We start from the raw sequence: 22,951 nt of genomic DNA, 5'->3' as shown, positions 1-22,951 counted from the left end.
GTGCACTCAAATGATGCAGAGTCCTGACCTCCAACTCATCGAACACCTGTGGGACGAGTGAGTCAGGTATCATCCAGGAGGAGAGGCCAGCTCACTCATTTTGCCATCTCTGAGTGGAAGCAAATCTGCAGCCAGGTTTCCAGAATCCTTCAAATAAAAGAAAATAAATAATTTAAATAAAAAACTGGGGGCAGTGCCTTGCCCCTAAACTAGCAAGGTACTGTCCACATTTCTTTTCTTAAAAATAAATAAATAAATCATCACATGACTATAATGAGGTACACCGTGTACATCCATTCTCAATAGAGCATGTTTGAACAGTGACAGTCATACAAAACAGTTTTTATTTACCAGTAAGAATTTATTTATTCATACTACAAAAAATACTGTTGATGCTACACAGCTTCAGGATGACAACAGGACCACGGACTGGTCTGAGACTGATGCATGTGGTTTATGGAAACAGTGAAGCTCAGATGTTTTACAAAAATATCTCCATTTCATATAATTATATCAGTTTATCCAGTGGCCTGTTTCACACTGTGTGGCATTTGACCATCGTGTTTGGCCCTCGGTCTGTTCCTACACTGTTGAGTCTTGCTAGAAGATTGGGAAATAGTCTAATCAATATTTGTTGTCCATCTCCTTTTAGCCATTGTGGGCTAGACCAGCAGCAAACTCCACCAGTGTACGTGTTGGTCTTCCAGACATGCCTTTCCTCAGGTAGGGGACTTCATCTTTGTTACTCATCACACCGGCGATGTCCAGATGAGCCCAGTGAGGAGCTTTGACAAACTCCCTCAGGAATGCAGCTGCAGTGCACGCACCACCAGAACTAAAAAGAAATCACTCATGAGAAGAAGAAAAAAAATTCCAATTCATTGCACACTGGAGCATTGACTGGGCGTCTCTCTGCTGCAGCGATGCCTCTAACAGGAGATGAGACACAGATACGTACCGGCTGTACTTGCCGATGTTGTTGAGGTCAGCCAGCTGGCTGTCAGTCACCTGTTTGGTGTAGTGCTGGAACAGAGGCATCCGCCACACCCTGTCACCTGTCACAACACTAGCCTACAAACACGGACACACACACGTTAACAGAAGAGCTGATGAACTGAGACACCGTGTTTTAACGTGTATCTGCAGTACCCTGTGCAGCTGCTCCCAGAGCCAGTCAGAATTTGTAAAGACTCCTGCTGCCGCTGAGCCGAGCGCTACATCCATCGCACCTTGAAGACAAAATACGCCACGATTTTGACATTTGTCTATGATTAATGTCTTGCAGCATAAAGAAAATTTGATGTCACTGTGTAAACAAACTGCTAAAGAAATCCTACCTGTTAGCGTAGCAACATTGACAATGGCTCTGGGGTTGAAGACATGTCCATAACAGAGAGCATCAGCAAGGATCAGTCTGCCCTCTGCATCTGTATTATCAACCTGGAACACAAAAACAAAAACACTGTACAACTGTACACATGCAGTAAATGTCCTGGTACTTATAGTGGTGTGAAAGAGAAAAGTTATCCAAACCTACCCGATCCTGTGTGAAAAAGTAGTTGTGCCTCTTGTTAAATCATAAATTAACTCTGATTAACCACATTTTTTGGAAAGCTGAGTTCAGTTTCACTAAATACACTCAGGCCTGATTACTGGCAGACCTGTTGAATCAAGAGGTCACTTACATAAAACCTGTCTGACAGGTTAAAAGATCTCAAAACGCAACACATCATACCATGATCTAAAGAAACACTTTTGAAACAAAGTAATCGGGATCTATCAGTCTGGAAAGGGTTACAAAATCATTTCTAAGCACTCCAATGAACCATGTTGAGAACCATTATACAGGCATGGAGAAAACATGGAACACTGGCGAACTTTCCCAGGAATGGCCGGCCTCAAAGCATTACTCCAAGAGTACTTCGATGAATCATCCAGGAGGTCACAGAAGATCCTGAACAACATCTAAAGAACTGCAAGCCTCACTTGCCTGAGTTAAGGTCAGAGTTCGGGATTCAACAATAAGAGAGAGAGAGAGAGAGAGAGTGGGTAAAAATGACATCCATGGCATATCCAAGGAAAAAAACCACTGCTGACCAAAAAGAACAAAGGCTCATCTCACATTTACCAAAAGACATCTTGATGACCCCCAAGACTTTTGGGAAAACATTCTGTGGACTGATGAGACATAAGTTGAATTTTTAGAAGGTATGTGTTCCATTACATCTGCATAAAGCCGACACAGGATTTCAGAAAGGGAACATCATGCCATCAGTAAAATAGGGTGGTGGTAATGTTATGTTCTGGGGCTGTTGTGCTGCCTCAGGACCTAGAGGACTGTTGTGGTAAATAGGACCATGAATTCTGCTGTCTACCAAAACATCCTGAAGGAGGCTGTCCAGCCAGTCGTGACCTCAAGCTGAAACGCACTTGGGTTCTGCAGTAGGACAAGGATCTAAAACACACCAGCAAGTCCACCTTGGAATGACTTAAAAACAACAAAATGAAGACGCTGGAGCGGCCTAGTCAAAAGTCCTGACCTGAAGCCAATTGAGATGCTGTGACATGACCTTAAAAAGGCAGCTCATGCTTGAAAACCCTCCAGTGGGGCTGAATTACAACAATTTTGCAAATAATTGGGCTTAATTGGTTGTTGATCAATGGTCATTACAATCTGCATATTAATGATAAAGGAACTGACCTCACAGCCCATTGTTCATTCAGTGGGCTGGTGTCAGTCATTGTACAAATATACTGTTTATAAGGTTGGGGAAACCTGCAGTCAGCTGAGACTGAAGAAGTCATTTGGATGAGTGACAAATCATTTCTCCCACTGAAAACGCTACGTCCAGACTAACAGAATCAACCCTTTGGGATCTGCAATGATCATTGGGCCAAAATTCCTCCGCAGTGCTGGAAAAGTTATCACAAACACTTGATTGCAGTTGTTGCTGCCAAGGGTCGTCAACCAGTTATTAGGTTTAGTGGGAAATCACTTTTTCCACACAGGGCCATGTAGGTTTGGATTTTTTTCCCCCTTAATAATAAACACCAGCCACAAGCACATTCTTACAGCACATTAATCCATGTCCAAGCACCTTCTAACATTCAGAAGCAATTCCAAGTTCTTGCAAATTGATCTATCAGCTTTCTGACTGGTAGATGGCACGCTCTAACACTTGAGCCACAGTGTTGGCACAAGCACACTCAGGTAGCAATTCGATGCCCATTTCAGGATTCCACTAACCTGGATTGTTTTTCCATTCTTGGCTTTGACAACATCACCTGGTTTAGTAGCCTTCCCACTGGGCATGTTCTCACATAAGGGGGCCAGACCTGAATGAATCAGGGCAGTGAAGTGCTCAGACTTACACATATTATGTATGACAAAAATAAATTTAAAAAACAAACAAACAGGGTATTTAATATCAAGATGCTCACCGACAATGTTGACAGGGAGTTTCAGAGATGCTGCTGTGACGATGGAGGCGCACACCGTGGCAGCTCCGCCCATGTCGGCCCTCATCGCATCCATAGAGGCAGAGGGCTTCAGAGAAATGCCCCCACTACAGACAGAGAATCGTAAAGACAGCACTGTATGGTGTATCTGATCCCAGCCCGTATTGCTGTGTGTTACCTGTCAAACGTGATGCCTTTCCCCACTAGGAGCAGCGGAGGCTGCTTACTGTCAGGAGAACCGTTGTAATGTAGCTCCAGGAAGACAGGGGGCTCCTCTGAACCTTTAGACACACTAAGGAAGGCTCCCATCTGTTGTTCCTCGATCCAAGCCTGCGGTCTACAATGGCACAGTTTATTAGACAAAAACACTTCTACTTCATCTACTCTTCAGAACAAAAACAGGATCGGCAAATATACAACAGTAATTCACTTATTGGGGCTATTCTGTGCAGGGTGTACCCTGCCTCTCGCCCTGTGGCAGCTGGGATAGGCTCCAGCCCCCCTCTGATCCTAAATTAGGTAAGTGGAAAAGAATGGATGCATAAAAAAATATTTTTTATATGCCTTCAGTCGGGGGAATGGGACCATTTTGTACAGTATTTGATTAGAAACTGATGAGAGGAGGCAAAGTAATTTGAGAGATAAGAGATAAATCTTTATTGTCATTGCACAGTCATACCTAGTACAATAGTACAACGAAATTGGAAACTGAATTGAAAGGGTCCTGAAACCTGGAGGGGAAATTCTTAGATGCCAAAGCGCAGTTATTTTGAAGATGCTCTGTTGTTTATCTGTTTATAAGAGTATGTGCCATGCCTAAAGGCCACACACAGCTTTTTCTTTATATCAATTAAACACTGTGTGTCTATTACACAATATAAACATGGTAACATCTTGTTCAACCAATTGAACAAGTCCAAAGAAAATCAGTTCCCCTATGAAAGAAAACAGATCAGCCCATGACTTTAAAAAAAAATATGAAAAAAATGTAAATAAATACATTCATTCATTAAATAATAATAATAATAATAATAATAATAATGCTTATTCACCAAGTCAATTAATTATGAAAATAAACAAATAAAGTAACTGACTGCAACAACCAAATCAGTGCTCAGAGCTAAATAAATAAAGGAGGAGGAGGAGGAGGAGGAGGAGGAGGAGGAGGAGAAGGAGAAGGAGAAGAAGTTTTTGATCATTTATGACAATACATGGAAGAGTTTCACCTGAAACATACAACCGTTTAAAATCAATGTTTTTTTCTTCCTGATTTTGAAAGCGGTGCCGGGGATGATGATGATTAACGAAACACTCACCTCTTGTGTATGGTGACTCGATCAGCATGTGGAGCCAGTTTCTCTTCAATGGTTTTGGCAAAAGCAGTAGGCGTGATGTGATTGGCCGGCGCTTCCATGAGAAGCCGTGCCAGGTTTTGGCCCTCTGCATACACGATGCCTTTCTCCCAGCCAACCACGTCAGCGCTAGGAAGAGTCAGACACAGGAAGTAGCATGTCGCTGTATTTAAAGCGTTAAAAACCTCTGACAGTCAGCGAGCTTCAGTTTCTCGAATCTACCTGCCGTGAAGCTGCGTTGTTACTTTGGTCTTCTTCTTGGATTTGAGCTGGTCATAATGAAACAATCCCAGAACGGCGCCTTCTGCTGCTGACTGGGCATCACCACAGCTGTCCACCTCCACGTGGCTCACCTCCAGGTCCTGAAGCAACCGGCAGCCAGCTGAACACGCATGAATGACAGAAACAAACCAGGTACGAATTCAGCATAAACCCGAATGAGTGCAGATGAAGATGTAACATGCAACAGAAGCAATTCTGTGCAATAGAACCTGAAGGTGACAATCTGCATTACCTCTGAGCTAAAGGTCAAATATGATGCATTTATTTTTACCTTTTAAACATCCCAGAGGCATTAAAGATAGGTAACATTCGTGTCCGAATCAGAGGATGCACTTTTTTAATTTACTTTCACTTTGAGATCCAAAGCATTTCAGAGGTGCTGTGCTATGCTCCAGTACCCAGAGTACACGGATTACACAAGCACTCATTCGCAAACGCACCTTAGACTTGTACAAACATTTCTAAGGGTGTTAAAGCATAACAGCAGTTTCCACACTGACAGATTATTATAGCATGACTGTTTGATTAACAAACAGAAGGAATAAGAAAAGGCAGAGTTAACTTTGTGGCTGATAAAATTAATGGTCAATGACTTTGGGATATGTCATAGATGAAAAAAAAAAAAAAAAAGAAAAAAAAAAAAAAAAAGAGCCAGCTGAGGTGGTTCATGCATCTGGTTGGGATGCCTCCAAATGGAGCTTTTCTAGTCACACCCAACTGCAAGGAGATCCCGTGGTGGACACTGAACCCGCTGGAGAGATTGCATATCTCACACCTTGAGATCCATCATAAGGAACTGGAAATATGTAGGAATGCCACCAGAACCATGTATTGGATAAGTGGAAGAGGATGGATGGATAGATGGGTGAGATAATCTACTAATCAGAAGATTGGTGGATTTATCCCTGGCTGATGAAGTGTTCGCTGAAGTTTAAAAAAAAAAAAAATGCTTGTATTAATGGGGAATGTTGTATAAATCTTTGAGTGCTCAAATAGAGTAGAAAAGCGCTATATAAGAACCAGTCCATAACACATTTAAGCCATATTGCACAACACTTTACTCCTTCTGTTATACACACCAACGGCATACCTGACACAGCCTGCCTGATGTTCTCCTTGCTGGTGTCCCAGTTTTCTGTGCGACAAACACCTGCGTTGTTCTTACCCAAACCGACTAATGCTACACATGGGAAGTCCTGCAGGAGACACACAAACAACATTCATCAGGAGATCTTAGACTGAGTAGACGGGGGTTTATAAACATAAAGTCACACCTTGTTACCTTGTGAAGTCCATAAAATACTCTGCTTTTGCCGTTCTTGAGTGCAGGCCCAGAGCTGGGAAATACAAATGTTTATGAGGCTAATCGCACACAAAGGATGCTGTTCACTCTCAGTCTGCAGGTAAAAGAGACTCACAGTTTGAGCAGCTCAGAGAGCTTTCCGGAGAGAGACTTGTCAAACCCTGCAGCCGCCTCTGTCAGGTGAAGAGTGCCCTCATCCTCCTCCTCCTCCTTCTCAAACACTCCCAGCACCAGACCCTGTAGACACACAAACACCGTTTAATATGATAAAAGATGCAGACGGCCACATTCTCACGCATGAACCTGCAGAGCATCTGAACCAACACACGGAGCCGAACTGATCTGAAACTGAATGAGCCTCGTGTGGTGATGATGATGATGTAACTGTCACCAGATGCTAAACTCACCTTTCTGTCGCTCAGCTGAGTGTGTGAGACACAAAACGACCTGCAGGAGTTTGTCCGCACCGCCGTCCGCGCAGCTGTCCTCACCAGAAACATTGTCATCTGTTGCACACACACCGAGAGCCCAAATAAATCACTTTTAAAGGTCGTACACTGAGCATGTGCGAGAGGAAGCCGATCGGTCGCGTTTATTTGTACGTCACAGTGAGACGACGGAGAGAGGGCTTTGTCGCCACCTAGCGGCAGATGGATAATTGATTAAGAGCCAGTATTACGGATACTGGTGATATTATTTGGCGATCAAAGCAGTTTAAGAAGACCTAAAGCTGGAAAAACATGTAGCAACTTCATACTTTTAATGAACACTTTATATTTGTTTTCACGGGTTCCTTATTTGTATGTTAAAATGGCTGTAATATAAACTGATACAATCGCCTTTGTTTGACTTCACTAAGTAAAACAATCTTGACATAAACTGCAAAAAGATAAAAACACACACAGTATTTATCTTCAGTATTTTTATTTTTGACTATAACATGAATCTACTAATAAATATTCTTTCAAGCTTGACATTAAAAAGCATCATCAGTCTTCTTCTGATCAATATTAGTAGTAGGTACAGCACGTCTCCATTATAAAAGTTAACTGTATACATGGAATGATTTTTAGGGGATTCTCTAACATCATTAAACCATGTGTATATGTGTGTGAATGAAGGGATATCGGACGTTATATGTTGTGGACCAGGGGTGGGTAGTTAATCTTCCCAATGGGGTCACATTAGAAACTATTCTTGAGGGACAGTCCAGTAAATTAGAAAAAGTTCAAATTAATGTCAGGCCGCGTAAGAAACAGTCTCAGTTTCTCATGTGGCCTTCTTTGGGAAGATTGTCCACCCCTGCTGTAGACAATCTCTTAAGAAGAAAAACAAAGCTTTGGTGTCCAGAGAAGTCATAAACTAGTCACAAAAAAGTAAGCACTTGATGTTTAATGCTATCTTATATACAGACGCCTGAACACACGTTTCTATGAAGAAGGGAGAATGGATCTTGAAGACTCTGAAATAGTTCGACCTGCTGATGTAACATGAACTCTTTTTCAAAATAATTTTTTCACTTTTTTGCTAACAAACAACTTTTTTTGTCTTCATAGAAAGCTGCATAGGAAGACTTTACTTAAAAGCACTGTCCTTTATTTAAACACATCATACAATTATTTATTGCATCATCGGCTAAGAATCTCTCAAGCTCAGCATTTAAAACTTTTTAAAAATGAAATAAGTAAATTTTAAAAAGCATCAGAAAAGGACCTGACAGAGACCACGTACTTGAGACTACTCTGTCTTTGTCAACACATAAATATGATTGGAAAATAATCATGTATTTGCAAACAATATGTAGATGATGAATGCGGTAAAAGGTGTAATTCAGGATGGACGCTCTGCAGCTTTTTCATTCATTCAGTCCATCTCTTCTATCTCGATGTCTGTCTCCTGCATGAACTGACTGACCAAGGAGAGTGAATCTTCTTCTAGTGTGAATGATTGACATAACTAATGTAACCCTCTATTCTCTTTTGCAGACATGTATTGCTGAGCTTTGAAGTGTCTGAATTAAATTCATGATGTACAAACATAGGATTACACATTAACACTTTATTTACACGACTATTTAAAAGAAAAATATATATATTTTCATACTGACTTTAGGATCTGTGCTGCACACTGCAGCACTCATTCAAAGTATGAGATTTGGCATGTTTACTTTTAAGCTTGACTTTTACTCTGAAAAATCAAATATAACAATGTATAAATCCATATGCATCAAAGCCAGATTTATACTAATACATTAGTCATTTCAAACAGCTGCATGATCATCAAGGTAAGGACGAATTTGCCTGGGCTTTGTATGTGAGTTAGGCGCCACTTTAGTCCCAACTTGTTAATTTATGTAGTTATGACTCCATAATTTTGGCTGTAATTAACCTAAAACTCAGTTACAGCTTCAAAGGAACAGGGCCCTGGCACTGTTTTGTTTTGACGGTTGGCGCTTGTCCATCATTAGTGATGAAAATGCTAAAAAACAATATTCTTCAGTACAGCAGGTCCACAGCAGAGACAGTCGGTTCTTCAGGTTTTTTGATCTCCGGTTTGGGCAGCTTGATACGACTCATCGCGACCACTCCACAGACAGCAAAGTGAGTTGCAATGCTGCCTACGCCGAGCCAGAAAGACCAGTCCAGACTGTCATCCAAGACAACGAGGACGAAGAGGTGCTCCCTAAAGTTTGCCACTCGCTCGGTCAGACTGTGGTGTCTGACAGCTGCCAGGAAGCACAGAACACCCAGGGCACCAAACAGAGCTGCAGACAGAGGAGCAGGCAAGTCAGGGAAAGGACAAGAAACAAAATGATGCATCATCTGAGACATACCAACCCGGACATACCAGCGATGAAGTTCCACAGATAGAGTCCCTTGTGCCCTTTGATGCTCTGGTATGGAACCTTGCGTGCGTTGTAAATGCAGAAAGACAGACTGACCAGCGCGAAACCCACAGCCACCAGCAGGAACAGGATCACCATCATGTGGAGGCCCCCGTTCAGTGTCCGCACAAGCTTTGGGAAAACTGGAGAGAGCAGAAAGAATCAAATACTGCATCTTGTCAGCTCTGTTGGACTGTATAAAAAGTAGAGCTGTAACCCTCTACATTATTATGTAAATTTGTGGATAGCAAACAAACTTAGATAATTTTAGTATTTTGTTTGCTACCCAAACCCTAAAATTTTGGTATATTCATTAAAATAAGGCCACACGCTGATTTTTGTGAGTGTAAAAGTGGTTTGAGTTCACAGAATCAGCTTCTTTGTAAGGCCTATGATCATATCTTAGTAAATGTTTTATACTCATGTCACAACTAAAAGAACAAAGTTTGAGTTCAGGGTGAACCCCCCTGTAAAAATAAACAAAAGTGATGCTCACGTGTTGTTCTACTCTAATGAGACAGCATCGGTGTAGTTTTAAAAGTCTGAAATCGTCTTACTGTAAATTTTGGACCGCCTGTTCCCGAGCCCGCACCTCTTGGTCTTTCCTCCCTGGAACAATCCGTAATAAATGCTCCCGATGAACTGGTCCAGCTCGGGATTTGACGCATTCACTATCTCCACCCCGGTTTTACAGAGGATCCGCCCGGTAACCCACCGCTCCGTGGATAAAGCCACCACCAAGAGGACCACCGAGCCGATACAGAGCGCCGAGGCCACCGAGAATGTTATCCGCTTCCACAGAGAAGGCATCTTACGAGCCCATGGTGCCCCGAGGCAGGAACCGCAGTGCGCGCTCGGCGATCACCATAAGTTTATCCCACAATTTAAAAAGAAAGAAAGAAAAAGAAAAGAAAAGAAAAAGCATCATAGTTGCTCCCACCGTTGTGTAGCATCAACGTGTCGCGTGTAGCTTTGACGTGTGAGTCACAAGGAAGGGGAAACTGAATCCATGGAGGTCAAAGTGATCCCTCGCCGGGAGAAACTCTATCCGTGCTGCGCGCTTGGTTTCTGCTCTCTCTCTGTCTCTCTCCCTATTTTCACTCTCCTCTTTATTCATGGGATTAATTAACCTTTGTTGCTCGGCTTTTGCATGCAGACATCTAAGCGGTGACCTATAATTCTGGTTACAGCTTTAAAAATCATGTACCAGTGCTTAATTATGACAGATGTGGTTCGTTATGTCCCAGAGCCTGAAGGTCAGCGTGGACTATTAGCTACCACCAGGGTTTATTGGTCCCCATCTTTGTGTTTCGACCTCTTACCTTCAAGGCATTGCTGAAATTAAGAAGACATAAAGACTTGATGACTTTGACCTTTGACTTCCAAATATTAAATTGTTTGTGGTCCAAGTGTATGCTTTTGGCAAATTTGAAGAAATTTCTTCAAGATGAGATGTGTTCAAAACCGAAGATTGTAGATCTACTGTTGATCTACTGGTTACATCCAAGGTACGCAGAAGAGCATCTCTGAACACAAACCAGATGGTCTAGAGCAGCAGAAGACTGCACCAGGGGCTTTTCTGTCCGGAAAGTCACATGGGCTCACCAAAACTGCACAACAGGAGATTAGAAAAGGTTGCCTTGTTTCATGGGTTTTGATTTCTGCTGTGACATCAAGATGGCAGGGTCCGAAATGGGCATAAAAGACATGAAAGCATGAATTCATCCTGCCTTGTGTCACCTTCTTGCTAGTGGTGTAATGGTCCGCCAGAGTCCGCCTTCAAAGTAAAAGTTGTGTCTCTTGAGATGTGTTGGCTGCAGCGATATATAAGAAGAGCAGAACCACACAAATCAGCAAATTCCTTAAATATTGAACACATTTGTGTGTGTGTTTCTGTTACTTTCACACAACTAATTGCCTAATTGCCTATAGGTGCAATTGGAAAAGGGTTATGATGATAGTGAATCTATTGCATACACGGTAATAAAAACTCAATCAGCTTTGTATGTTTTATTTTGTTCATTCACAGTCTTTCTCAGTTGAATAGGTTATAATGAAACGTAAGCTGATAGTTGTGTCATTTTATACAGTCTTTTTAATGTTTTTAGCTTCGTGGGATTATAAACTGAGAAAGGGGGAAAATAAATAATGTGCGGCAAATAATCTCAGGGCTTTGGCGACATCTGCCGGTGAGTTGAACAACCTGCAGTGCGTGATGACGTCTGACCGTCAGTTTCCCAGGCAGCAGCGGCCTGAAACTTTCGTTTGGCGAAGATGGCGGAGGCGCTGTCGACAGGTCTGGGTGAAGAGAAGGAGAAGGAGGACAGCGAGAGGGAGAAGAAGGCTGCCACAGCGGGGAAGAATAAGGAGAAAGACGGAGTCACGGAGACGCTGGGATTTAACGATAAAAATGGCGCTAGCAGGGGAAAGAAGAGCAACCTGTCAGGTGAGAGCTAGCTTCGTTTCCACAGGCGCTGACTCCCAGTTTGACAGCGCTAGCTAGCAGCTGAGATAATTATTGTTTACGGCGGCTGTAGGGTGTTTTTTGTAGAGTTTCTCGAGAAGGCATGTAAAATATCAACTGAGCTTCTGCAGCTTATCGGGGCTTGCTCCGAGTTTGCACATGTTGTGGGGATGTAGCTGCAGGCAGCCTCAGCAGCTGTTTGTGAGAAACTGAGCTGGAGTAAAGTAACGAGCAGGTGGCACAATTGTGTGATATGCATCCAAATTAAACCTAGCAGGAGGATTTCTGACTGTTAGTAAGACAGCAGTACTGCATGTGATCATGCAGAAAGTCCAGGTCAGCCAGTTGGCTTCTCGTGCGGTTTGGTTCTCTGCACAGGCGCACTCGGATGAGTCGGTGGACACCGTGTGAGCCATAGGTGCACAGACACCCGTGTTGACTTGAAAGATTGCTCAACGTAATGCTTACGGCAATCATTTTTGACCCAGTTGCAAGAAGAAGAAAAAAAGGCCATGTGTTTTCAGATGATTGGCAACATAAATTGTTGTGGTTTATTCTAGTAAGATTTGTTTATTAGAAAGCGTGTACATCCCTTCCATAAAGCTCAGCTGTTTCTAAATTTTATACACTTTTCTTTCTCTGTGAATTCAGAAGGTGCACTCGCGGTCTTCTTATGTATATACTCAATATTGCTATTTTTAATGCAACTGGATAAAGATTTTTTTGACCATTCTTGGTTGCTAAACACCTACATATTTTGAACTCTGCTCCTTTTGTTCAGAAAATAAACTTTATCTATAAAGCTCCCCCAGAGCTGGAAAAAAATACAGTACTGTTTGAGCCCTTTTCATATTTGCTTCACATCAAACACTTTTTAATATTGGTCTTAGTTCACGAGAGTAAGTACAACATGCATTTTAAATTATGATTTCATTCAGTAAGGGAAAAACACTATTCAAACCTACGTGTCCTTGTGTGAAAAAATAATTCCCCTCTAAACCTGATGGCTGCGTCACCCTTGATAACACTGCAAGAACTGCAGTCAGGCGTTTGCGATAGCTGGCAAGTGCTCCAAGTGCTCTTGAGCTTCAGGGCACTGACTGCCAGACATTCTCCTCCAGGATGTTTTGGTAAAGAGCAGAATTCATGTTTCCTTTTACCCCAGCAAGTCTTCCAGGTCCTGAAGGAGCAAAGTAACCCCAGACCATCACACTACCACCACCATGTTTTATCCAGTCTCTTCTTTTTTTATTGTTGAATCATGAACTCTGACTTTAATTGAGCCAAGTGAGGCTTGCAGTTCTTCAGATATTGTTCAGGTTCTTTTGTGACTTCATAGATGAGCCGTCGATCAGCTCTCGGAGTAATATTGGTTGGCTGCCCACTCCTGGGAAGGTTCACCACTGGTCCAAGTTTTCTCCATTTGTGGATAATGGCTCTCACCATGCCTCTGTGGAGTCCCAAAGCTTTAGAAATGGCTTTGTATCCCTTTCCAGACTGCTAGATGTCAAAGACTTTGTTTCTCAGCTCTTCTTGAGTTCACGCATATAAAATATCGTTACCATAGGTTAAATTGCACTGATTTAGAAGTCAGATTAAATACCTAAATAAAAGCACTGGATGTTAATGAATGCTAATGATAGTCCATTTTAATACTAATGAAGAGGACTTCTTTTTTATTATTGGATTTATCCAAATAAAGGGAACAAAATATGCTATGAGTACTTGAAAAACCAGATGACTCTGAACAGAATACTGAGTATGCATTGTCATTATATAATGTAAAAAAGGAGCCTAATATTTAAAAAAAAGAAAAGAAAAAAAGAACATAGTATAAGGTCTAAAGCCGCTTCAAACATGTAAGTGAAATAAAAAAAGTTGATATAAAACCAAGTGACCAGAACAGCTTTAACTTTCCAAACCTTAACACCTTTGGGATGAACTGGAGTTCCTACCAGGCCTGATCGAACCACGAGTGGCCAACCTCACTAATACTCTTGTGGCTAAATGGGAACAAATCCCTTCGTTCATGTTTCTAAGCTTCAGCAGAGGAGTTTAGACGGTTCCAGCAGCAGATTAGCTCGAGTAGTTTTGGTTTTAGTGTAGCCAGTTCTCATCTGATGGAATTTACCATTAAGTAAGGACTCCTCTATGTGTGCTGTGTTGATAGTGTTGTTTGTGATAGATTCAAAACACAGTAAAAAATAATAATTTATTCCTGTCTGTATCTGTAGACCTGTCTCTGGTCAGATTCATAACTACTGAGCTCACCAGAGGTTACTTCCTAGAACACAACGAGGCCAAATACACCGAGCGCAGAGAGAGGGTCTACACATGCCTCCGCATCCCCAAAGAACTGGAGAAGGTGAACACACTGTACACCCCCACACTTAAAGAAAAAAAATGAAATGAAATAAACACAGTTGTAATAAATGTATTTCTCCCCTCTCTTCCTGTTTTCAGCTGATGACATTCGGCTTCTTCCTCTGTCTGGACGCCTTCCTCTATGTGTTTACGCTGTTGCCCCTCAGGGTGATTCTGGCCCTGTTGCGACTCTTCACAGTGCCATGTTGTGGTCTCAGGTAACGTATAAGTATTAGAGTACATTTTATTATATATATAAGTATTAAAGTACATTTCCTTAACCCATCATTTGTTATTAACAGGGAATATTTTGATACATGTGCTTCTCATCAGTACAACTCCACCATCATTAAAAGTATATTTGCATAGATTGTGTTAGATGTCATTTATGTACGAGGTACAAATGTTGTGATTATCATGATTATCAGGTCCTGTGAAGTATAATGTTGGAGTAGAGCCTCAGCTCTTCATCAGTGATTTTTCTGTCTTCAAAATTGGTTAGTAAAACATAAGAAATCAGAGAATAATAGAGCAAAACAAAGTCGAAATGTCAGGCTCGACCTAGTCATTGCTGTCATGATGTTGTAAAAAAAAAGCAAACTCTGGCTATTTACATTTACTGATTTGCAGCAATTTGAGCAAGATGAATAAAATACAGAAAAAGTTGTTTACTTTATTTACAGTCTCACTAGTTTCTTGTTTACCTGTTGTCACTGTGAGTGCACCTGCTCTCACAGATGTGGAGTAATAATAGACTCTGAATCCTGCTGTGCAATAAAAGCGTCCCAACAAGCATTACATCAGTAAACTGAACATAATGGGAGTGAGAGCAAATGGGAGGGAGACGCCGACATGGAAACCATCATGTTCGTCGGGGATTTTCAATCATGTCACCTAACTTGACCACAGTTTGCAGTTTAATAATAAACTTCTATCAACATAAAAATTAAAGCTGTTGATATGGTAAAGTTGACATACCTATAAAATGCAAAACCTTTGCCCCTATATTCCCTCGGTTATGATTGCTTTTGCATTAGGAGCTGGTTCACTGATGCTGATGTGTGACAAAGTAAACAGAAAAATGCTGAACATATTGACCCCATTCGTCTGCTCATTGTCACCGACACCCAGTCTGGCTTTCTGAGTCAGGATTGGGCTGATATACACTCCATGTATTAGGCAGGTGCATCCCTTATTAGTCCTTTGTTGATCAGTACTAATATTACACTGTTAATCAGTTTGATTACAGTCACTTAATTTTTTGTGTTGCGTTGTGAGCACCTTTTCCAAAATCTGCATATCTTGTGATATGTACAGCGTAGGCAACATGACCCATATTTAGAGCTTCCCTGCTTTCCTCAAATCCAGAATTCTTTTTAGAAACTGTAAAGAATCAAATTGTGGTTCATTGAGGGGAGAAAAAAAAAAAAAAAAAAAAAAATATATATATATATATATAAATATATATATATATATATATATATAAATAAAAATAAAAATAAAAATAAAACAGGTGCAAGGAATAAATATGTTCTGCAGTCCCACTTTAAAGCTCTGTCACCCTGGGCAAGGTCTTTGTCTGAGGCAGTGCAATGTTATTATTGACCTCCAGGGGGCAGCAGAGCTCTGAGGCAACAGCCAACTATGCTGTTCTGTTCTGGTGATTTTCTTGTGAACATTTTCCTTGTCTGTGACGTTTGTGTGTTATTTAGCGGCTCCCGCTTGCTTCAGCCAGCCCAGGTGTGCGACGTACTCAAAGGCTTTATTATGGTGCTGTGTTACTCAATGATGAGCTACGTGGATTACGCCATGATGTACCATCTCATCAGAGGACAGTCTGTCATCAAACTATACATCATCTACAACATGTTAGAGGTACACTGTGTAATCTTCCTCATTGGCCAGTTCAGTATCTAATGACACTGCACCACACATTGACTAGCTCTCCCCCGTCATCCTTCCCTTCCCTGTGTCGTCAGGTGGCGGACCGCCTGTTCTCATCATTTGGCCAAGACATACTGGACGCTCTGTACTGGACCGCCACAGAACCCAAGGAGAAGAAGAGAGCGCATATTGGCGTGATTCCTCACTTCCTCATGGCTGTTCTCTACGTCTGTATCCTCAAAAACATCACTGATATTAAAACGGTTAAAAGTTAGTCAGTTTAAAGTTGATTTGCAACATTAATCAGTTTTATCGTTCAGCAAAATGTTTTCCTGAAGTGTATTTAAAACAAATGAAATTAAAAGCTTAAATTCAGATTTTGAAACTGATAGAAAAAGGCCACATTAGAGGCAAAAGGAAAGACCTGGAAGAATAAATGCCCCCAGTGATCCCAAACAAGCGTTATTCATCACTCTGCTATTTAATCTTCCCAGTCTTCAACTTTTTTCATAAACCAAACAGTCAATCAAAGTTGAAGTAATCAGCAGCAGCAAATCTAACAGCTGTACTTCAGACTAGTAGGGAACATAAAGTCATTGCGTCAGTATTATTACAGTGCAGAAAATGTGTGTTTTTCCTCAATATGTATCCAGTTCTTCATGCCATCCTCATCATGGTTCAGGCCACAACTCTCAATGTAGCTTTCAACTCCCACAACAAGTCCTTGCTCACCATTATGATGTCAAACAACGTGAGTTTTATGCACAGACATATTACCCCGTTTAAAACATGCGGCATCTCCAGTTCAGTCCTGATGTTTTTATGTTGGGTTTTTCTTTTTTCTGCAGTTTGTTGAGATCAAAGGGAGTGTATTTAAGAAGTTTGAAAAGAACAACCTTTTCCAGATGTCAAACAGTGGTAAGTGGTGGTAAAACAGCTGGCTACGTTCCACAAAAATCAAAATTTTTGAATACTTTGTGCCTCCTCCTCTCAGTATGATTATTTAATACAAGGTAAATATGTGGAATCGAGCTCAACTGCAGTGAGCACAAAGTAGGTTAATCCTGGATTGATTTGTTTGTTTCCCATAGACATAAAAGAGAGGTTCACCAACTACATCCTCCTGCTCATCGTCTGTCTGAGAAACATGGAGCAGTTTTCATGGAATGCCGGTAACCTAATACAAAGCTTTGCAAAGAGTACTGAAAGCTATACAGCTGCATACAGATGTGCTTTATCATAGTACCCCGATTAGGTTCATAATCGGGTCTTTTCACTCTTGCTAAGTAGCTCACTGTTTTCTTTTACTACTAATACTAGATTAAATAATTATACTGATTAGATTTCAATGTGTTTGTTGTCAGACCACTTGTGGGTGCTGTTTCCTGATGTAGTCATGGTGATAGCCTCAGAGGTTGCCGTGGATGTTGTCAAGCACGCCTTTATCACCAAATTCAATGACATCAGTGCTGATGTAAGTCCTTTCTCTGTACGTTTGACGGTTTATTAACTTGGTTAAAGTGCAGTTGAGTGTTTGGCAACTAGAGGAGAAACACATTAGTTAGAACTATTGAACTATTCTATCATGTTCACCCAACAGCAATTCAGTACAATGAGAAACACAGTTTAAATCAGATAAAATAAATCTGTTAGTTAGAATGAACATCTGACAGTCTTAGCAAGCTCCGATGTGGAAAAACTTGGAATAAATCACCATAAAATGGGAAATAAGCTTAAAAGATTATTAATACAATTAAAATTGTGGACAGTTGTCTATCAGCTTCAACACAGTTCAGATATTTGTGTGGAAGAGATTAGTGGGGAGTGTCACTATTCTAGGTATAAAAAACATTTTAATGGGATATTTTCTCATTTATGTCTTAGATCTATTACTTTCTACATTTGGATGTGCTTTTGCGCATATAAGCACATCTAAATATTGGTATAGTGTCACCATGTATCAGCTGAACTTAGAAATGGGCTGCAGTTTTATTTATATATTCTTGGCATCATTAAACATCTGCTGCAGTGTACAGAGAAAAACCAGTGCACTATGATAATTAAGTTTTAGAGCTTCTTTTTCCTCAGTTATGGGCATTTCTCTTCAAAGGACGTCAGGGATCTTTTGGAAAACGTGTCATACCTGTGAGGTTAGATTTAGTATATGGGGAGTACAGACACAGCCTCGCAGATGGCCAGTTTAACCTGACACAAGGTTTCTCCAGGCAGTAACTGGGGATATGAAGGGGTTGGACCTGTGACACCATGGTCAGTACAACCTGTATATTACTTAACATCAGAGAGAATCTGTGCTTTGACAATAGTTGCATCAGAAAAGAAAGCCAACTAAGCGGTCAACAAAACAAATTTGAGAGTAATGTGCAGAATTTCAGTTGTATATGCAGGAAAAATGCTTACAGTGAGTAATGTAATGATGCCACACTAACAGGCTAACACGCATAGCAGCAACTAAGTTTGATCTGCTCTATTTTAGATTTGATATATGGTCCTATGGCAAGAGCTTAGTTTAATGCACACTGATCCAAGTGAAAATGCTTCCACTGTTTTCAATTGAAGAAACAAACTTCACCATTCAAACAGTGTAACCCATTTTACAATGTTGTGATCTCACAGCAAAACTAACAGCAGTGATAGAAATTACTTTAAGGAACTGAAATGATGGTGCATATTTTTCTGTCATGTTTAGGGTTATATACATGTTAAATCTAGTTTTACTAAAATATTTAGTATTTACCATATGGACCTCAAATTAAGATGATCTAGAACAATAACAGGATTAGAGTTCTGGTCACTTGACCCATATAAAATATGTTATATTGTAGTATTTCATGATTTACAAATCTGTGTATTTTCACTTTGTTGGTCTCTTTAGCACTATTGTTATACTGTTAGAGAATCATCCACCTGCAAGAGAAACCGTCAGCAGGCCCATTTTTTCCTTATCAATTTCTCACTTCCTTCCCTCATGAGTCGCCTTTCTCTTTGATTTTCCTCCAACGAGTTGTAACTATGCTTATGTAACAGAAAGCAGCCCCACAGGAAGGGATTAACCCCTTTATCCCCAAACTGTCAAACCTAATCACACAAACCTCACTCACATTGTAAGTGTTCAAGTACCTGTGAGTCCATACTAATCCACGTTTAATCCGCACACACACATTTTTGCTTCTTTTCGGCTTCATGAATTTACCTTTACTGTGCTTTCACGTCGCATTCATGCACCACAGTAAAGAACAAGCAGGTAAACCAATTATGAGACTTGCAGTAAACAAGTTAACATTTGTTACGTCACCACGACAAGGCAGGCGCTCTACTCAGTAGCTTATTTGTTTTATATTTTGATGTTTCTCTTGTATCGGTTGACACGTTGCCTCTGTCTCAGGTATACGGGGAATACAGAGCCAGCCTCGCCTTTGACCTAGTCAGCAGTCGGCAGAAAAATGTGAGTGAAGCGGCTCAAATCACAGTAATTTAGGAAAATACAAATAAAAGGACAAGGTGCTGTTTGTGTTTTCTCTAATGAAAGACAACATTTTCTTCTGTATGACACTACATATCATCTTATTTCCTCTTTTTTTATTATATATACTAGTCCAAAAACAAAAGGCAGGTTAGCGTTTTGAATAGATTTCATAAACCCTCACTATAATACAAGGTATGGCCTGGACTGCATATTCAGTGCCTGAGTAAGTTGAGGGATGTCTCTCCATTCCTGAGTGCAGGCTGCAGCTGTGCACTGCTTACTTGTTGCGGCTGCCTCTCATGAATTTCAACACAGCATGTCCCCGGCATGCTCAGTAGGAGACCTTTTGGGACTAAATCCTGACTGGCGCCAGGACATGCTCCTGATCTACTGGCCACTGTGTGCCGGTAACAGCTGTAGGGTGGGTTGCTGCCGCAAGAATGGCACCGGTGCAGGTTGGGGCGCCTCATCTTGGTACCTTTGTCCGGTCACATTTCCACCACACTCAGAAGAGCTCAGACATGCGTGCCAGCATCCACCATTGCCAGTAGCCCTGCCTCATACACCTTGATTCAGTTGCAGCATGATACACTGATGACGGTGTTGTGCATATGTCCTTTTCTGTTATTGCTATTCACCTCTGATCATAACATCTGATAATTATTGATTCTGATCCATCAGTCGGTGAGTAACGTTTAAACAGTGAATGAGGAACGTGTTGAAAGCACATCCAGCAGTTTTTCCTGATTTTTAGCTTATGATTTCATTAAAAGAATGGACTGAGTTATCCATGAGTAAAACTGTGCTGCTTGTTGATGTTTTACATAACAATGTGTTAACTGTGTCTCCAGGCGTACACAGACTACAGTGACTCAGTATCCAGGAGAATGGGCTTCATCCCGCTTCCTTTAGCGCTGCTGGTCAGTCGTTCTTTCACAGGATGGCTTTTGATATTGAGATGTTTGCTCCCACGTTTGCTTGCTTATAAATGTGACGATGTTTTTTTCAGCTGATCAGAGTGGTGACCAGCTCAGTGAAGATCCAGGGGTCGCTCTCGTTTATGTGTGTGCTGCTGTTTTACTTGGGGTAATTGGCCAACATGTCTTCATCATTTTTGATTATTTTCTTGACACTGTTTGTTTTCATGTTCACGTGACTTTTGCCTGTCTGTGTGAGCAGGATGATCACTCTGAAGGTTCTCAACAGTATCGTTCTCCTGGGAACTTCCTGTGTGTTTGTCAAAGAGGCCAATATGGAGGAAAAGCTCTTTAACCCTCCGCCTTCTGTCGCCTCCAGCCGTGCAAACTCTAGAGCTCACCGGACAAAACATGTTCACGTTTCACCGCAGCAAGGTAGCTCAGTCACTCTGTCTCACTGTCTCTTTTCCTGAGTTTAACTGCTGCTAAAAACTCTTAACTTGCTTTATAACAGAATCCACAGCTGACAAAGGAGAAACTTCTCTGCCGTCAGACATCTGTCAGCCCACCAACACAGCAGAAAACGCTGCCCCCTCCTTCCCGAAGAGTGACTCAGACACATTCCTGACGACTCCTGACGAGGAGGACGATGACAAAATCATCAACGCTGACACGGGACTGGAAGGAGGCGGACTTGCACACCGACCACCAAAGAAAGACCTGCTGGAGATAGATCGCTTCACCATCTGTGGCAACCGAATAGACTGAAGGACCAGTGTAGCAATCCTGGCAACACTACAGGGTTCAGGGATCAGACATGGGTCATGGAGCATGCTCAGACCGTACTTACTTTTGTGCACCTGACCCCTCAAGTATTTATTTATTTATTGACTGACAAAACCAGCAAAGGCATAAAGCTGTTACTACAAGCATCCGAGGTGGCATCAGACGTTTCCAGCTGGTCCTGCGTGTGTCTGATGAGCCAAGCGGGCTCTGGCACTGGGTCAGAGGCCTGGCGGTGACGCACTCGCTGATGAAGACAGCATGTAAAACACGGGAGGAGCAGACTACAGAGAGAAATCTGCGTATGTCAAATCACGTGTGTTCAGAAGCACAATCAGTAAGAAGCTGTTTTTAGAAAGAACAAAAGTTTTTACTAGTTTTTTTTAATTATTCCAAAAAAAAAAAGGCTGATGATATTTGAAATGAAGTTTTTATGACAGGTTTCAAATCTTTTTTCTAAATTGAATCACAATCACATGGAAGGATTCAAATCATGAAGTTATTCTGCAGACAGAAGCTCTAACACACACACACACACAGAGGTTGATCTGAGGTGATGAGGTGAGTTGCAGTCCCAGCAGGTTAAATATGGCAGCAGTGACACTAAGAATGGCTTTGCTTGGCTGCATCAGCTTCAGTTGTAATGTTTGGTTTGGTAACTTAAGAGATATAAAAAGTTGGAAGGCTTAATGTCATTTGTGTTGGTATTACCTTAAAGCACTGAGATGATGGTGCAGATTTGTATTTATTTTGAGATGGCCTACCAGGCCTGACAGGTGTGACTTATTTATGTGCTTAATTTGTACCTTTTTCATTGAAGCATGTGGCCTACAGATAATAGTGGCGACACATCACAGCCATATAACATTTTCTTCTGTTTGCTTTTTGATGTTGGAAACTGATCTGACATGTTTTCTCATTCCTCGCTATCTGAGTGAGAGTGGATGTGAAAATCACATGAAATGCTTCATTGTATGCTGATTTCTTCATAATCCAGGCCAAAACTAGCTTGTCAATGAACAAAGTGCAGGTTTTCTGTGTTGAAGCTAGTTTATATCTTTTTATGCAAAACGATGGATTAAGATTTTTCCGGGGAAGGAAGTAAAGAGTTATTACAAGGATGGGTTCTGGCTGCGTGGAAAGAGAATTGCAACTTGGACTTGCTACATCTTTGACTCAAAGGTCTGAGCAGGAGGAACGCAGGACTAAAAACTGATCAGGCACAGTTCGGTCCTTAATTTGCTGGACAGTGACACAGTTTTTGTAGTTTGAGTGGATTTAAATCAAACAGTGAAGATGTGACTGAAGTGCAGACTTCAAACCTCAGTTCAAGGGGATTTACAAAAATGATCCATTAACTGTTTGGGAATTAGAGACATTTTTATGCAATACTTATACAAATTATAGACCCAACTGTTGAACAAGATTTTTTATCTTAACTGAGACCAGTGAGGGTCCATGAGGGGCACAGCCAGGGGCCAAGTCCAGTCTCACTGCAGGATCATGGTCCGTACAGTGGAAAAAAATAGCTGTATACTGCTGGAAGGAGGAGTGTGAATGCAGCATTAGTGTGTGTGTGTGTGTCATATGTGAGGTATTTTTCAGCATGTGGATGGATCTCTACCTAAAAACGGACAGTGTATGAGTTTTTTTTTTTCTCTTCCATGTACAGCTCATTCGTGTAATGTATCTCCTTACGTGGTAGAAGGAGAATAAAACAAGACTGTTTTGTAAGTTTCTGGTGTGATTTTTGTGTGTGCGCGCATGCTTTTCAG

At 41.3% G+C, this 22,951-nt stretch overlaps 3 protein-coding genes across 3 annotated transcripts; 1 reads left to right on the top strand and 2 right to left on the bottom strand.

Annotated features, from left to right (window-relative positions):
* Positions 1–340: 340 nt before the first annotated feature.
* Positions 341–6,993, bottom strand: lap3 (leucine aminopeptidase 3). The gene is made up of 13 exons (XM_080879756.1): positions 6,804–6,993; positions 6,512–6,633; positions 6,376–6,430; positions 6,184–6,289; positions 5,034–5,193; positions 4,776–4,940; positions 3,638–3,796; positions 3,442–3,566; positions 3,248–3,336; positions 1,338–1,440; positions 1,150–1,229; positions 959–1,071; positions 341–835 (listed from the first exon to the last, which is right to left on the bottom strand). Exons 1-13 carry the CDS (start codon positions 6,900–6,902, stop codon positions 649–651), a joined length of 1,563 nt encoding a protein of 520 aa, XP_080735882.1. The 5' UTR covers positions 6,903–6,993; the 3' UTR covers positions 341–648.
* A 1,060-nt stretch (positions 6,994–8,053) lies between these two features.
* Positions 8,054–10,134, bottom strand: clrn2 (clarin 2). The gene is made up of 3 exons (XM_080880568.1): positions 9,838–10,134; positions 9,244–9,423; positions 8,054–9,160 (listed from the first exon to the last, which is right to left on the bottom strand). The coding sequence occupies exons 1-3, from the start codon at positions 10,088–10,090 to the stop codon at positions 8,892–8,894; spliced, it is 702 nt and encodes a 233-aa protein (XP_080736694.1). The 5' UTR covers positions 10,091–10,134; the 3' UTR covers positions 8,054–8,891.
* A 1,398-nt stretch (positions 10,135–11,532) lies between these two features.
* tapt1b (transmembrane anterior posterior transformation 1b) lies at positions 11,533–22,892 on the top strand. The gene is made up of 14 exons (XM_080880714.1): positions 11,533–11,726; positions 13,979–14,109; positions 14,208–14,326; positions 15,821–15,983; positions 16,088–16,223; positions 16,646–16,743; positions 16,841–16,910; positions 17,084–17,164; positions 17,357–17,466; positions 19,396–19,455; positions 20,328–20,396; positions 20,486–20,562; positions 20,656–20,828; positions 20,908–22,892. Exons 1-14 carry the CDS (start codon positions 11,555–11,557, stop codon positions 21,159–21,161), a joined length of 1,713 nt encoding a protein of 570 aa, XP_080736840.1. The 5' UTR covers positions 11,533–11,554; the 3' UTR covers positions 21,162–22,892.
* Positions 22,893–22,951: the final 59 nt, after the last annotated feature.

This window comes from Rhamphochromis sp. 'chilingali' (assembly GCF_963969265.1).
Source record: "Rhamphochromis sp. 'chilingali' genome assembly, chromosome: 4".
Classification (NCBI taxonomy): Eukaryota; Metazoa; Chordata; class Actinopteri; order Cichliformes; family Cichlidae; genus Rhamphochromis; species Rhamphochromis sp. 'chilingali'.
The sequence above is the reverse complement of the archived record's forward strand: the minus strand, read 5'-3'. Positions and strand labels throughout refer to the sequence as shown.

Bases quoted from the DNA above. Each gene is read 5' to 3' on its own strand.
- lap3 (XM_080879756.1), bottom strand. From the start codon at position 6,902: ATGACAATGTTTCTGGTGAGGACAGCTGCGCGGACGGCGGTGCGGACA. The intron at 6,431-6,511 runs GTGAGTCTCTTT...TGTATTTCCCAG, and splicing joins CTCTCTGAGCTGCTCAAACT to CTCTGGGCCTGCACTCAAGA. The intron at 6,290-6,375 runs GTAACAAGGTGT...TGTCTCCTGCAG, and splicing joins TATTTTATGGACTTCACAAG to GACTTCCCATGTGTAGCATT.
- tapt1b (XM_080880714.1), top strand. From the start codon at position 11,555: ATGGCGGAGGCGCTGTCGACAGGTCTGGGTGAAGAGAAGGAGAAGGAG. The intron at 11,727-13,978 runs GTGAGAGCTAGC...CTGTATCTGTAG, and splicing joins AAAGAAGAGCAACCTGTCAG to ACCTGTCTCTGGTCAGATTC. The intron at 16,911-17,083 runs GTAAGTGGTGGT...TGTTTCCCATAG, and splicing joins TTTCCAGATGTCAAACAGTG to ACATAAAAGAGAGGTTCACC.
- clrn2 (XM_080880568.1), bottom strand. From the start codon at position 10,090: ATGCCTTCTCTGTGGAAGCGGATAACATTCTCGGTGGCCTCGGCGCTC. The intron at 9,424-9,837 runs GTAAGACGATTT...TGCTCTCTCCAG, and splicing joins CAGGCGGTCCAAAATTTACA to TTTTCCCAAAGCTTGTGCGG. The intron at 9,161-9,243 runs GTATGTCCGGGT...CTCTGTCTGCAG, and splicing joins TCTGTGGAACTTCATCGCTG to CTCTGTTTGGTGCCCTGGGT.